The sequence below is a fragment of the Indicator indicator genome, chromosome 17 (assembly GCF_027791375.1).
Source record: "Indicator indicator isolate 239-I01 chromosome 17, UM_Iind_1.1, whole genome shotgun sequence".
Taxonomy (NCBI): domain Eukaryota; kingdom Metazoa; phylum Chordata; class Aves; order Piciformes; family Indicatoridae; genus Indicator; species Indicator indicator.
In genome coordinates, this window is record NC_072026.1 from 15,713,197 (window position 1) to 15,729,339 (window position 16,143).

Sequence of the window (16,143 nt, forward strand, 5' to 3'; positions counted from 1 at the left end):
TTTTAATGCTACCATCATCAAGGATTGACTTCATTTCATGGTAATTAGGGTTAGCAGACTGGAATACATGTTCCTCATTCCTGATTATAGGCATATGGTAAATCAGAGTGAGGCCAGGGCTTGCTTCCTACACAGCTTATTCCCTTCTTCCTTTCCAAAAGGCATTTTTGCATTTGGGTAACCAACTAACAGCCTCTCCTGAAGAAAGCCCCACTTTGTCCTCCACACTGCAAAGCCTCAAGTTCTGGATCAGGAAATACTGGCAGAAAATTCATTAGGAGAGTTTGACATTAATCCAGTGTCATAGTGCTAGGACCAGAGGCAATGGCTTTGAGCTGGAAGAGGGCAGATTTAGACTGGAGATTAGGAAGAAATTCTTTACAGTGAGGGTGGTGAGACACTGGAACAGGTTGCCCAGGGAGGTTGTGGATGCCCCCTTCCCAGGAGGTGTTCAAGGCCAGGTTAGATGAGGCCTTGAGCAACCTGCTTCAGTGGGAGATGTTGGGGGGGGTTGGAACTGGACGATCTTTAAGGTCCCTTCCGACCCAAACCATTCTGTGATTCTATGAAAGTTACTCAGCTTTGCAAAGAAAACCCAAGTCAGTAGCTCTCCCAGTGTCCATTTTAACAACTGGAGACATCCAAACTCCATGCTCCCACTCTGACACAGGTTCTGAAGATGTTCTGCAGTACTACACCCACTGGCATGTTTGTGTTCAGTTTATTGATCACTGAAGTGGTTGACCTGACTATTTCGTCTGACTAAACCTCTCACTTCCCAGCACCAGAACAGAATTCAGTGCTGACATCAGGAAGTGACCAGTGCTGGTTGTGAGGGCAAAATCTAAGCCAAAGATTTCTTTCTAAAGCTCAGAAAGCATTTGACTTGTGAAAATCTTCCCACACAAGTTGCTTGGCAACATGTTTGCCAGGAACAAAAGCTGGCTGATGCAGTATCAGCTTCTCCACCTGCTGCTACTGCTGCTCTCATGCAGCCCTTGTAAATCTTAGCACAAGATTCCTGCTTGGAAGAAAGACTGGAAGCAGAATGCTGCTGAAATGTTTGTGGCAAAAGAAAAAAATGGCTTTTACATTTCCAGACATTGCAGGAATTCATATACCATCCTTCTGGACCTACCATGCATCCATGGGTCTCAGCAAATGCCACCAAAACCTCACCTTAGCCTATGATTCCAGCCAGGTCTGCCACAGAGGAATTATTTCATCTTCCAGTGAGCAGCAATCTGACAGCCTCTGCAATGAGCCCACTGTGCAACAAGCTTTGCAGACCATGCTGTTCAAAGAGAATGGCAGAGAACACCAACAACCAAAACCACCACAGAGCTTTGATACCAGACAGTGTCTGCTCCATCAGAAACTCCTGCATCGGTATCTGTCACACCACAGAATCCCTACAGGGGATCCAGGAGCAAAGAGCTGTTGGAGCTGCCAACATCTCCCAGGGAGACAACAGGTAATGAAGGTGAGGATGCTGTGCAGGTAAGTGCAGTGAAGATCTGGAGGAGTGGCAGACCTTAGCCATGCTTGTCCATGCTTGTCTTCTAGAGCCTCACAGAATGCCAGGGGGTTGGAAGGGACCTCTAAGATCACCTAGCCCAGCACTGGTGTCAAACTAAAGTATCTGTGACATACTGAAATGAGGAATTTGGGTTCTGTTCCTTCTTTTCTCTTAAAAATGTCTTCTGACCAATAAAGAGGTAAAACTCAGCCCTCATAACTCAAAAGTAAATGTACTCTCCAATAAGCTGTGCTGTGGTTAAGGGTGCACTGCAGCTACTAATTTATTTTATCTGAAGAAAACCCACATGTGCAGAAGATTGACTGAAGAAGAAGATTCACTGAGATGTGCCACCCTGAAGTGGTAGCAAACCTGAAAAGTTTCATCAGGCTCACTGGCTAAACAAAGCCCACCAGGATGGCCATGGATTTTCTCATTGCCCACCTTTGCACTAAGAGGGATGCTAATCAGTCTGCTGCTTTGGGAACATCTGAAGGACTTCTTGTACAAGAAGCCAGAGGAGCTGGTAGCCCTGGGCCAGTCTGACACCTGAGACCTTCTGAAAACGTCCAACTATCCCTTCTGGATTCAGACAACTCCAAATCCCTGAGGGTTTATTGAAGTGGGACATGAAAGCACCTTGCAAGCTCATTGTCAAGCACTTTAATTCCCAAGACTGGCACCAGGCTGTGTTGCAGATGACCCCAGGACATGGTGCTCTGCCCACTTCTGGCCAGGCTGAGCTGAAGCAGCAGCACCCCTGCAGATCTGCTATCTCCTCCCTGCTCTTGTGTAGGTCATATTTCATAACCCTCAGAGAATAATTCTAATGCATGGGGTAAGGAAGACTGGCACCAGATTCCCACACCATGATATAAATGGTGCTTCACTTGGAAAGCCCCAGGATACAGCACTCTGGTTCTGAGCAGAGGTTGTCCTGCCAGATGGTTGCCTGTTGGGATCAGTAACAGCAAAGCCTGACACAAGGGTCAAGACATCACAGGCTATAAATCATTCAGATGCTTTTTAGGTAGGATGTGGGATCCCAAAATGTGAGTTAACACTTGTCTGAATTCCATGCTCAGGCATCTTCTTTAGTCATGTTTAAGGAAAATATTATCAAGGTGGGAGAGTCCAGCTGTAACCCCATCTCCTACCCCAACTGCAGACTGATGCTGCAGAAAGAGATGCAGAAGGAGAACCTATACAGACCAGACAGCCCAGAAAAGTTGTGGAGTCTCCTCTGGAGGGATTCCAAACCTACTTGGACGTTGTGCTTGGCAAGGTGCTTGTGTAGCTCTGACACACACACACCCACAACAAAATCCCTTTTGACAATATCAGGGAAGAGGACAGTGTCACACCAGTGCTGTTTGCATGCTGATGGAACCTTCTAAGCTTCCAGAAGTCTGCTATAAATTGCTGAACACTCTCTGCTCGTACTGATGACCATGGAAATCCTAGCTCTGGTTTTCCTGGGAGTTAAGGGACGCTTGATACCTCTTTGGACAATACCCAATGCAAGCCAAACAGTGTGCTGCCTGAGGAACTGGAAGTTCAGGGTCACAATCAAAGTGCAGGAGGTTAAAGGAGCTGGGACAGTTTAGCCTGAAGAAAGGAAGACTGAGAGGAGACCTTATTGCTCTCTACAGCTCCCTGAAAAAAGGCTGCAGTGAGGCTGGTGTTGGCCTCATCTCCTAAGTAACTAATGACAGGACAAGATTAAATGGCCTCAGGCTGTGCCAGGGGAGGTTTAGAATGGATACAAGGAAAAATTTTTTTTCCTGCAAGAGTGGTCAGGCACTGGAACAGGCTGCCAAGGAAGGTGGTAGAGTCACTGTCCCCAAAGGTGTTCAAAGAACCAGTAGATGTGGCACTTTGGGACATGGTCTAGTGGTCATGGGGGTGCTGGGTAGAAGGTTGGACTTGATGATCTTAGAGGTCTTTTCCAATCTTAATAATTCTAAAGATTGAAAACCAAACCCAGCTGTGTACTTTCAGACTCGCATTGGCAGTTCCCTGAACATCTGCCTTTGTTATTGTTGCTCTGTGGTTATTTTTCCTTTGGCAGAGCTGGGGAAGAAGTAAAAGGCACAGCAACAAGGAGGGAAAAAATAAGCACAGGCATTCCAGAAGGCAGAATTTCAGTCAACCGTGACTCAGGAGAAGAAAGTGCCACCCACTGAACAGCAGAGACCACAGCTTGGTGTACAGCGGGCAGTGATGCCAGTGTGAGTCAGGAGCCACCCACCTCCCCACCCACACTGCTTCCTGAGGCACAGGGCACTCCTTGGGGGCTGCCACACAGCCTGGGGCTTGCTCAATCTCTCCTGAGCACATGAGATGTGACAGGAACACATCCCTGCTGGCTTTGGCGGGAGATGTCTGCAGGTTGCCCTTGATCCCACCTGAAGCAGGTCCAGGGGACTCCCTCTGCACAGCGAGCTGCAGAGCTGCAGTGAAAATGTCACCGAGTCCCTGTCTGTCAGAAGGCAGAGTCACCAAGGACTTCACTTTGAGCAATAGTGATGGAAATGAGCTGGGATCACCTCAGTGGGATGACAGCAACACAGCTCTGCTGCTGCTACTAAACACAGCTGCTCCAAAACACATCTCACCTGCTGCTAATACCACAATATGTTTGCAACAGTGTGCAGAGACCTTAGTGCGGCCAAGGAGACCTTTGTGTGGCCAGGGAGACCTTCTGGTGGCCTTTCAGGACTTTGAGGGACTGGTCAGAAAGATGGGGACAGGCTTTAGAGCAGAGCCTGTTGGGAGAGGACCAGGGCTGATGGTTTACACCAAAAGAAGGAGATTCAAACTAGAGAGAAAGAAGAAATGTTTGACACTGAGGGTGGTCAGAACCTGGCCCAGGCTGCCCAGAGAGGTGGAAGATGCCTCATCCATGGAACCACTGCAGGTCAGGTTGTTTGTGGCTCTGCTCTAGTTGCAGACATTCCTGCTGACTGCAGGAGGGTCGGACCAGGTGACCTTCAAAGGTCCCTTCCCACCCAAACCATTCCATGACCCTTCACTATCTTTTTCTACCTTCATGAGGGGTTCCATGGCAGAGATACTGTTCCATAAAATCCAGCACAGCACCTGGATGAGGAGGGGCTTAAAATGCACTTCACCAAGCGACAGCACACACACCCTGCCACACACCAGACCTCGGCCTGACATTTCTTGGAGAGACAGTGACCATCATCTGAATGCAGTAATGGAGTTGTCTGCCCAAGTGCCAGGCTTCACAGCTCATACCAAAATTCTAGGGCTACCTAATCCCAGACCACAAACTGCAGCCAAACCCCAAAAGCAGGAAGTGAGGCGATGAGCTAAACAAGGGGCACATGAGAAAAAGGCACGAAATGAACAAGTGAGGTTGGATTTGCTGTGACATAAAAATCCCTCTGTCATGGGGTACTCACCACTCTGGAATTCAGTATCTCAAGGATGTAGATTGCCCTTCCTCAGTGCTCTCCATGTTCTCTTCTGCATGTGTTGCAAACAACCACTTGCCCTACAAACCACTTTGGACTGGAAAGCCTGTCTGCAGCATGTCCTTAGCTGTGCTGCTTTCTCCCTGGATGTCCTTACCTTCTTGCAGAGAACCATCTGGTGATCAAAGAGAAAGAAAACACGCTGCTGGTTCCGTCCATAAGGCTGGTAAATCCAGGACATCTCTCCCGTGTAGATCAGCTCTGAGCTGCGGTCCAAGATGTCATCTCCCTAGAGGGCACAGAGAACGAGGCCAAGTGAGTCACAGAATCATAGAACAGTAGGGGTTGGAAGGGACCTCTGGAGATCACAGAGTCCCATTCCCCAGCTAAGGCAGGTATGCCTAGATCAGATTGCCCAGGATCACAATGTCCAGGTGGGTTTGGAGTCTCTCCAGAGAAGGAGACTCCACAACCTCTCTGGGCAGCCTGCTCCAGCACCCTCACAGCAAACAAGTTCCTCCTTAAGTTCAAGTGAAACCTTCTGTGTTTTAGTTTGTACATGTTGCCCCTTGTCCTATCACTGGGCAGCTCTGAAAAAGTACAGCCCAGCCCTCACAACCTCCACCCTTTAGCTCTTGCTGAGCATTGATCAGATCCCCTCTCAGACTGTTCTTCTCCAGCCTTAACAGCCCCAGGTCTCTCAGCCTTTGCTCCTCACAGAGATGCTCCAGACCCCTCAGCATCTTCCTAGCCTCCACTGGAATCTCTCCAGCAATTCCTGTCTGACTTGAACTGGGGAATCCAGAACAGGATCCAGTACTCTAGATGTGGTCTCACAAGGGCGGAGTAGAGGAGGGAGAATCTTCCTTGACCTGCTGGCCACACTCTTTTTCATGCACTCCAGAATACCACTGGCCTTCTTTGCCACAAGGGCATGCTGCTGGCTCTTGGTGAACTTGTTGTCCACTAGCACTCCCATGTCCTTCCCCATGGAGCTGCTTTCCAGCAGGCCAGGCCTTCACCTGTACTGGTTCCTCCCCAGGTGTAGGACTCTACACTTACTCCTGTTTAACTTCACGAGGTTCTCCTTTGCCCAGCTTTCCAGTCTGGCCAGGTCTCCACTGCTCCCAGCCAGGACAAAGGGATGGGGATAAGCAACAATTAAACTACATTTTGGCCCTTCTGCAGCTCTCAAAGCCACCCCATCTCCGACCAGAAACTGGAGGTAGGGAACAATTCTGGAGGAAGGGAAATGAAGGAATGAAGTGCAGACATGAAACCTGGTCACTAGGCTTCACTTTGCAATGAACAAAGAGTTGCTCCACATAGTGTCCCTGTTTTCCCTCTCCAGGTATCCCCAGACCCTGGATCTTGCTGCAGGTGCTGGTGGCACCCTCAAGCCTCTTCCTCCTACTCACGATGGCGTCACTTTGCATTCAGCGTAACAAATTCCTTGGCATCCTCTCCCTTGTAAACAGCATCCCAAAGCATGTCCTCCTCCTGAAATCTGACCAAAGTCATCTACACTGGGATATCCATTCCCTCACCAGTGAGGCTGCCAAAGCTCACCCCTCCAGACTGCTGCCTCTCTTCCCACTCCTCCAGGCAATCACCATCCCTTCTGCCCTAGCTCATTAGAGCTCCCCATCTCCAAAAAACTGTCAGGACCACCCTGGCTCCTCTGGCAGCCTCCAGCCCCCCTTCCCCAGCTGGCTGCCAGGATGCCCTCACCCTTCCTCAGCCTGCAGCTAAGGCTTGTTTTCCTCTCCAGTGTTTTTTTGAAGGATTCATGAGCAGATGGTCTTACAAACGCAGTGCTCGCTCTCCCACTCGCCGAGAGAACAAATGCACTCACCCTCCACTAATTGGGATGAGCTGGACTTTTTAAAAAGTTAATTAAAATCTATTTATTAAAAAATGGGTGAATTCACCACCACCTGCCCTGTGGGCATCTCAGTGTGCATCTCACTCTGGAACACCACAGAAGACAGCAGGATGGCTTCAGCTAAAAGGTAAAGGAGGAGGATTCAGGAGTGAGTGAGAGAAAGCTTTTCTTTTTTTTGGTGCTTTCTGGCTCTGAAACTGGTGCAGTTCTGGCTTTGATGCCAAATTAGAACAATCTTCTGGGACAAAACCATTCCAAAATCTCAGCAAACAGCTTGTAAAGGTTCCTCCAGCTAAGAGGGGCATCACAACAGACACACTTTGATGGTGCTGAGCACACTTGTGGGTGCCAAAGCAATCAAGAGTCATCCCCACTCCTAATTTCTCAGTGAGGATTCAACTGCTCTTCAGGTCAATGTGTCATTGACCTCTCAGAATTGATTGGAAATGACCACCTGAGTCCCCAGGACCTGTGACAAGAGCAACTTCATGAAGCTGTTGCATCCTGCTCAGCTGGCTGAAGATGAGCCAACATGTGCTCAGGTGGCCAAAAGGCCACCAGCATCCTAGCCTGGATCATTAGTAGTGTGGTCAGCAATAGGACGAGAGGAAATGTTCTCAAGTTGTGCCAGGGGAGCTTTGGATTGAATATTAGGAACAATTTCTTTCCTGCAAGAGTGGTCAGGCATGGTGGAGTCCCAGAGAGGTGGTGGAGTCCCCATCCCTGGAGGTGTTAAGGAAATGTGTGGACATGGCGCTTGGGGACATGTTTTAATGGCCATGGTGGTGTTGGGCTGACAGTTTGACTCAATGATCTTTGAGATCTTTTCCAACCAAAGCAATTTTGTGACCACCATGCTGCAGCACACCCTTTACAATTGCCTCAGTGAAGTGTCTGTCCAACTCTCAACAACACCTCTCACTTTGGTGGCTGTGGCATCTGAAGGACTTATCAGGGAGATCCTCCTGGGAACACAGAGGGTTGTCTCCAGAAGGGATGGGCTGTGCATCACGCAAGAGTATGGTGTCAGGGTCTGATTTCAGCCAAGGTACCTCCTGGCTGCTGTGACAGCTGAGGACAGCTCATACCCAAGCCCTTCAACAAGAAGCCTCTGAAGAAAACACACAGCTGCAGAAGTGGTGGCTTTTGCTGGCTAAACATGAGCTCCTGGGAAGGAGATTCGCACAAGCCTATGGATGGGAGCTTTATGAGAGGGGATGAGGCTGGAAGAGGCTGGGCTGCTAAAAATAGAGAGCCAGTTTTTTTACTCCTGTGGTAGCATCTCAAGCCTGAGGACACACAAAGGACTCTGTAAACACTTCTACTTGATTAGCTGAAGCCAAACTGTGTAGTCCCTGCGAGCAACATAACCCAAAAAGAGGCAGATAGGAGGCGATGGGCTTTGTATTGCGATTTTTATGTTGGGAAAACAATTCCTGCCTAGAGTCTATAGGCTAGAAAGAGCTCATTTCCATGGCTTAGCCCCTTTGGAAATACACACTGCAAAGAGTTTTGGGCTAGCTCATGGCTGGCCAGCCCCAGCCCCCAAGAGCAGCATCTCTAGAGCCCTTGCTGCTCCTCAAGGCCTCGGCTGCTAGAGCAGGACACCAGCCTGGTTGTGCCACCAGAGCAAATGCAATCAACCTTGAAAGACTTTTTTTTTTCCTCCCCCAACAGTTACATCACCTCTTTGAGCAGCAGCAACTGTCTTCTGCTAGCACAGTGTCCTTACAGGGGAGCTCATGGGGTCAGTTTAGGGTACTGTTTGCTTTTCTGATCCACTGCTGACATGACTACCCCAGCAGGACTCAAAACTGGGTCCTGACTCGAGGCAGGCTTTGCACAGTGCCTCTCCCAGTCCTTCCTTAAAGCCAGTCCTAGGACTGGAACTTTCCAATCCTATACAAAATTAGGGAAAAAAATGCCTTTTCCTTTTTTTTTTTTTCTCTCAAGAAGTTGGATCATCTGTAGCCTTCTGCAAGAGAGCTCTGAGCAAACTGAGCTAGATCAAGATGTCCCTCACCACAGTGGGGGTCAACTAGATGATCTTTAAAGGTCCCTTCCAACCCAAACCAGTCTGTGATTCTTATGAAATACTGCAAAAAAAGGACAAAGCTGAACTTTTAGTTCCACTGCACTGGCATGTATCCTGCTGACTTCAGCAGAACCCAGGAGCCAAATGGCTAAGAGGAGACCAGAGGAGCTCCTCAGGTCTCCTCCAACCTGAGTTATCCTATAAGCCTGTAAGGAAAAGCCTCAGCCTCCATCATTCTGCATCACACAAAGGGCAGCAAAAAGCAAGATGACTCTTCTTCCTCATGCAGTCACAGGCAGAGTCCAGCTCCTTAGTGTGCAGTAATGGGAGCAGAAGGTCACCCAGATCTAGGCTGGACGTGTGCTTCATGCTCCCTCGAGCTTGCCAGCACCAGATGACATAAAGTCCTAGGGCTAATCCTGACTCTTGCAGCAGAGTCAGCTCTTCTGCTGCTGCTGCTATGGAAGGATGTTCACCATCAGCTGCCCAGTTATGCTATAGGTGACCACCATGTTCTGGAAAGCACTGGGAGGAACCAGAAGGTTTTGTCATGAAAGAAATGCTGTTGGGAGCATCAACAGAACATGGAAGAGCACTTCACAGAATCACAGAATGGTAGGGGTCAGAAGAGACCTCTGAAGATTGAGTCCAAGACCCCTGCCAGAGCAGGATCACCTAAAGCAGATCACACAGGAACACAACCAGGCTGGCCTTGAAAGTCTCCAGAGAGAGACTCCACCACCTCTCTGGGCAGCCTGCTCCAGTGCTTTGCCACCCTCACAATAAAGATTTTCTTCCTCATGTTTAGATGGAAGTTTCTATGTTCAAGTTGATGTCGATTATTACCTCTTGTCCTGTCACTAGAGACCAGGGAGAAGAATCTGGCCCCATATTCCTGACACTTCCCCCTCATTAATAAGGTCCTGCTCCTTCTTCCCATGAGCAATCCCTGAGCAGACACTGTCCCATGCTCAGAAGCACTCCTCAGCCCATGGCACCTGCTGTTCTATGCCCCAGCCCACCTCCCAACATGGCTCTGTGCTCTCACTGCTGGCCACAAAATCCCTTTTCCCAGTCATCATTCAGCAGGCTGAGCTCTCTCCTGCCTGCCACTGCTGTTGGTTAATTAGAGATTGACAGGCTGATTAGCACCCTGGGCTAGAGAGAGAGCAGCAAAAGCAAAGTGAGAGAAATGTCCTCTTCATCAGGCTTGAGTTTTGATACCTTCTGTTGCTTGGAGGGAAAAAAAATAAGAAAAAAAAAATCCCCAAACCAGAAGGATCTGCTTGAGTTCCTGATGCAATTTCTCTCCCAGGAGGATTTCTCATCAGGCTGTCCTCACTAGGAGAACAGTCTGTTGGTTTGATGCCTCTTTTTTCTGTCCATGTCATTCTTGGACTCCATAATGTAATATCAGGCTGAGGCCAATTAGGATGCATTATATAATTAAGGGCACTGAGTCTTGATTTAAAGGACCCGAAAATAATGAGAAGGGGAAGAAATTTTAAAGGACAACGTTCATTAGGTTTCCTAATTCTATTTTTTTTTCCCTTTCATGCAAATTTAATACTTGTGAAACCTGCCAAAGTGGCAACTCATGGGAATCTTTTGTAGAAATATCTAGAGATCTACATAAACCAAAGTCATCAGTTTAAAAAGCAGGTTAAAGCCAAGCCAGGCTGATGAATGAGGCTCTCTGCTGGGCCAAACATCCCAACACTTGCTTGGGGACCTCCAGTGCTGGAATGTGTCCAGAGAATGGCAACAAAGCTAGTGAAAGGTCTAGAGAACTACTCTTGTGAGGAGCAGCTCAGGGAACTGCTGTCTGCAGTCTGCAGAAGAGGAGGCTGAGGGGAGACCTCATTACTCTCTACAACTCCCTGAAAGAAGGTTGGAGCCAGGTGGGGTTGGTCTCTTCACAAGGAACAAATGACAGGACAAGAGGAAATGGCCTCAAGTTACCCCAGTAACAAGCTGGGCTTGGTGGAAATAATTTCTTTATAGTCCTCTCGTGTGTGTGTGTGTATCTAGACATTACCCACCAACCTCTGAGATCTGTTATTCTGTCTCTGAAGAAGGGACTGAGCATGTAAAGGCTGCCCAGGATAGGCTCTACTGGTCCCATCTGAAGTTTTGATCCAGAGGAGACTTCACAGGCTGTTGTGAACCCACTCCAGCTAAATTCACGTGCTGGGTTCGTCTGCCTGCATTTAAACATCACTGGTTTCATCTGAGGGTATTTAACTATGAGCAAGGGGATGATGCTGAGCAAAGGGAAACAGAGGCTGAACATCAGGAAACACTTCATAACCACAAGAGCTCTCAGACACTGAAAGGTCCCTGCAGGAGGTGGTGGAAGCCCTGGATTTTGCACCATTAACTCCTGAAAGGACAAAAGGCACTGAAGGATTCAGTGTAGGCAAGGGCAGCACCTCGCTAGGTCTGTCTGGATACAGGCAATTCAAAATGAAGAGGTGAGTCATACATGGCAAGAGTCCAAGCCAGGCTTTTTGGTCAAGGCCACGTTCCTCCAAATTATACAGGGCCACATTTCAAAGTGCTTGGGATTATTTCTCATTTACAGCAGGCAGGGAGATCAGAATCTTCCCTACAGGTTCTGCTCAGTCATTGACTTCTATAAAGCACCCAAAGCTGCCAAGAATTCCTCAAGACTTTATTCCCTGCCTGCCACAGGAGCTTATCAGCTGCCTCTGGAGTCAGGCCACCCTCTCTTGGTCCCATTTGTGATTTAAACCATCAGACCTTGCTTAGGTGACTTCTTGAACAAAAAGAAATAAATACATCTGCTTAAGCCAAGGATACTCACATTTTGCAATTGCTGACCCTGAAATTCACCTTCATGAGGCTATGCAGAACATCTTGAGGGATTAAAAATGACTCCTGAAACACCCAGGCACAGCTCCATGGGATTCAGTAAAATCCCTTCTGCTTAAATTAGCCAGGACATGCCCCCAGCTTCCCCTGTTTGTGTTAGGCTCAGCAATCACAGAATCAAAGGCCTCTGAGATGATTGTGTCCAACCATCCCCAGTAACACTCTCTCCATGCAGGAAAACTTGGACACACACTTTATATCCAACAACAACTCAAGCATTCACTTCCACTAAATACTTTTTTTGTTTGGTTTGGCTTTTTTCTTTAAAAACATTTTCCCAGCATCCTATCACAGAAGATGGCTTTAATCTGGGAGAGGGGAGACTTAGACTGGGTATTACTAAGAAATTCTTTACAGTTAGGGTGGTGAGACACTGGAACAGGTTGCCCAGGGATGCTGCAGATGCCCCTTTCCTGGGGCATTCAAGGGTAGGTTTGATGGAGCCCTGAGCAAGTGTCTAAAGGGAGTATCTGTATAGACTTAGGGTGGATCTAAGCATCTGGCACTGCTTTTGATTTCTCCTGCTCTCTTCCTGCATTGTATTATTGTCAGCTTCTGAGTATTTTGGGTTTTGGAGCACCCTTCTGGCCATCATATAGATATCTGTGAAGTGGGGGCTGGATGTGATGATTCAGAAGTTATTTCAGAGGTAAGAATCAAGCAGTCAAGTCCTCTGCTGGATCCAGCTCTCATCCTCTACTGCACTCAGCCCAACTCTATGACTCTTCCTGATCCAAAACATAGACTAAAAATGGCAGGAAGGGTGATTTCCTTTGAATGGGGACAGGAGTTACATTCCCACTGGATCTCTGAGCAGTACCAACAGCAGGTTTTGCTGTATGATGAGAAGCTGAAGGATGCTTCTGTAATATTCTACTTAAAATTCATAATAGTTGAAAAGGAAAAAAAAAAAAGGAAAAAAAAGCCTGGAAGAACGATTTGGCAACTTGCTGGGGATTGGATGGAGATAAAGAATGGGTACTGCTAAGCTGGAATGAGTTATAAAGGACATAGCTGAAACTAAGCAGGAGTGAATTATCAAGGAGATGGCTAAATAAAAATGAATTATCAACTGAGCTAATGGAAGAGAGAAAGAAATGGCTGTTCCACAGATCCTGTGTGAAGGTCACCTTGGCTTTCCACTCACACATGAATATTCACTGACTTGGAATTGATCTGTCCTCAATCTAGAAGTATTTACAACAAAGGTCTCAGCACTTCTACAAATGACACACATTAGCTCATCACATGGAATTCACTGAGGGTTGGAGATGCACCTGGTGGTCCTATGCCTCCTAGAGAGCAGATTTCAAGCTCAAAGAATCAGCCTGTGTGTCAGTGAGAGAGACTTTCTTTCAAGTAGTCAACAATCAAGCAAATAATCCGCCTGCTCTGCTCTCTGATTTGAGAACCAGCTATGACTGCTGCATTTAATGTTTGATCAGGGTTGAACCCAGCCTTCCTTGTAGCAATGAAACTAGCTCAGTCAAAAATGATACACAACCAGGTGATCCACCTGGATTTCTCTTCTTCTCCCTACTTTCCTATATCTTTTCCAAACTGGGAGAATCTCCTTCTCTTCACCCTCCTTGATCCTTCTACTACCCGAAGGGGACCTACAAGAAAGCTGGGACAGGGCTTTTTACAAGGGCTTGTTGTAATAGGATGAGGGGAAAATTTAGACTGCAGATTAAGAAGAAATTCTTTACAGTGAGGGTGGTGAGACACTGGAACAGGTTGCCCAGAGAGATTGTGGACACCCCTCCCTGGAGGTGTTCAAGGTCAGGTTGGACAGGGCCCCGAGTGACTTCATCTAGTGGAAAGTGTCCCTGCCCATGGCAGGGGTTGGAACTAGATGATCTTTAAGGTGCCTTCCAACCCAAACCATTCTATGTATCTAGGACTTTCCAGAGGAAAAAAGAATTAGAAAAGAATAAAGAGGATTTCTGCGTATTTCCTGTGTACTAATTTAGATAGCATGATCCTATTGACATCCTATAGATCTATGATTCTATGATTCTGTGATCCTATTGACTTGAATGTGGAGTTATTCCAGACCTTCATGACTCTGAGGAAGAAGAAAGGCTGTCCCATTGCTCTGAGGATCTACTCAGTAAACACATGGATGGATGACAACACAGAAAGGGATTTACAACAGCATTGATCCTCACTCTGCTTCAAAACCCCTATTTACAGATTACATCCATCAAATTACTTTAAAGAAACTCAGATAAAAAGAAAAGCAGAACATGATTTTAGTCTGGCATAAATCCTGCAGGAGACTGAAGGTCTGCTAGTGAGGCATCCCCCTGCTGACTTTGCCTTGCCTGTGCTTCTCAGCTCCTTAATTATACGCTCACTACACACAGGGGTGGTTCAGAAACATCTTGAAGTGGGTACTCATTTTAAATGTGCAAATAGCATCTCTCACTTCAGCTTAATGTTTTGGCTTCTAATCATGAAGCAATTGCCAGCAGAGTTTGCTCCGTTTTCCTAACCTGCACAATCCCCAGGGTTTTTTCCTCCCTCTTTCCCTACTCCTTTCCCAGTGCCAGAGCACAGAGCCACCACACACACAGAGACTGAGCCGAATCCCACTTACTCCCAGGACAACAGCACTTCTGTCACAAGTCACTCCAGGTTTTTACTGATAGATTGGAACTGCACCCTGGATTTTCTTCAGAGCACCATTACTGTTTTACATCTCAAGGACCACCTCTAAAGTCTGTGAATCTCTCTTCTCTGCCCCAAGCTTAATCCCCAGACTAGGTTGTGTGAAATCAACTAGATATGAGGTGTGACAGAGCCCTGCAGCAGGCTGCCCAGAGAAGTTGTGGAATCTCCTCTGGACAGATTCCAAACCCACCTGGATATCATGATGCTAGCCAAGCTGCTGCGGGTGCCACTGCTTTAGCAGGGGGGTCCCTTCCAACCCCCACCGTGCTGGGATTCTGGGATATGGTCTTGGATAATTGAACAACAGCATGAAATGCAGACTTTTCAGGTCTGCAGCACCTAAATCAGGGCTGAGCATCTACTGTACCTCCCAGTCCAGAACGGAGGCCTGCCACTGAGCTATCTTGTCAATGTTCTCCAGCCTGCGCTTCCGCTCGTTGATCTGTAGGGTCACGTTCCTCATGACGGCGAGAGCAGCAGCCACGTATCTGTAGTCACTGGGGAAGGCAAAACAAAGCCCATGAACCAGAGCCTGATGTGCAGTGGAAATGCAGAGGTCTGTCATTAGCAGCAGCATGACCTCACCACCCTTTCAGACAGAAATGCAGGTAGGATTTGCAGCTCTTTAGTAGGATACCATATTTTTTCCACCAGCAATGTCTTTCTGCATCATCACAGAAGAGCAGCTTGCTGGAACTGAAATGCAATGTCATAGAATCATAGAATCAGTCAGGGTTGGAAGGGACCACAAGGATCAGCCAGTTCCAACCCCCTGCCATGGGCAGGGACACCTCACACTAGATCAGGCTGGCCAGAGCCTCATCCAGCCTGGCCTTAAACACCTCCAGGGATGGGGCCTCAACCACCTCCCTGGGCAACCCATTCCAGGGTCTCACCACTTTCATGGTGAAGACTTCTTCCTCATGTCCACCATGAATCTACCCACTTCCAGCTTTATTCCATTCCCTCTAGTCCTGTCACTACCTCATGATATCCATGAGACAGACAAACCAGCCATCTCCTCAGCTGGTTTGCAACAGCCCAGCCTCCACCAACCCAACACACAACAGTTGTGAATATTACTCCTTAAAGGCTTGAAGGTCTCAGCCAAAGAGCATCCTAAAAGAAAGCCTGAAATGTTTACAGCCTGTGTCTTTGGGGTCACTTTTTCCAAGAAAAAGTGAAGACTGTGCAGGGTTGGACTGATGGAAGCTGGAAAAGGGGAGACTGAGACTGGATATTAGGAAGAAATTCTTTACAATGAGGGTGGGGAAACACTGGAACATATTGCCCAAGAAACCTGTGTCTGCCTCCTCCCTGGAACTGTTCGATACCAGACTGGATGAGGCTTTGAGCCAGAGGGCCTAGTGGAAGGTGTCCCTGCCCATGGTGGGGAGGAGTTGGAACTAGACAATCTTTAAGGTCCCTTCCAACCCAAACCATTCCGTGATTCAAAAAGATTTTTTGATCAGACACAAAGTCGGACCCTTCCAAGGTGACTCCCAAAGTGCCACAGAGCAGATATCCCATGGCATTCACTCTTACTGCAGCCTTCAGGTGAGCAAATCAAAGCAGCTCGTGGTTGTTTTTTTCCCCTTGGATGGACCTGTGAGTGTAATAACCATGACAGAAAACAGGCTCCTGCCAGGGCCAGCAAAGATGATGATCAGTCTTTTCAAAAAGTGATGCTGAA

General features: G+C 47.7%; 1 protein-coding gene across 1 annotated transcript in view; it reads right to left on the reverse strand.

Annotated features, from left to right (window-relative positions):
* LOC128972769 (uncharacterized) overlaps window positions 1–16,143 on the reverse strand; it is a 206,601-nt gene that overhangs the window by 27,049 nt on the left and 163,409 nt on the right. The window contains exons 8-9 of the mRNA XM_054388878.1: window positions 14,818–14,947; window positions 5,117–5,248 (exon numbers count right to left, since the gene is read on the reverse strand). Coding sequence (XP_054244853.1) covers window positions 5,117–5,248; window positions 14,818–14,947 — 262 coding nt within the window. The remainder of the gene's footprint in view (window positions 1–5,116; window positions 5,249–14,817; window positions 14,948–16,143) is intronic.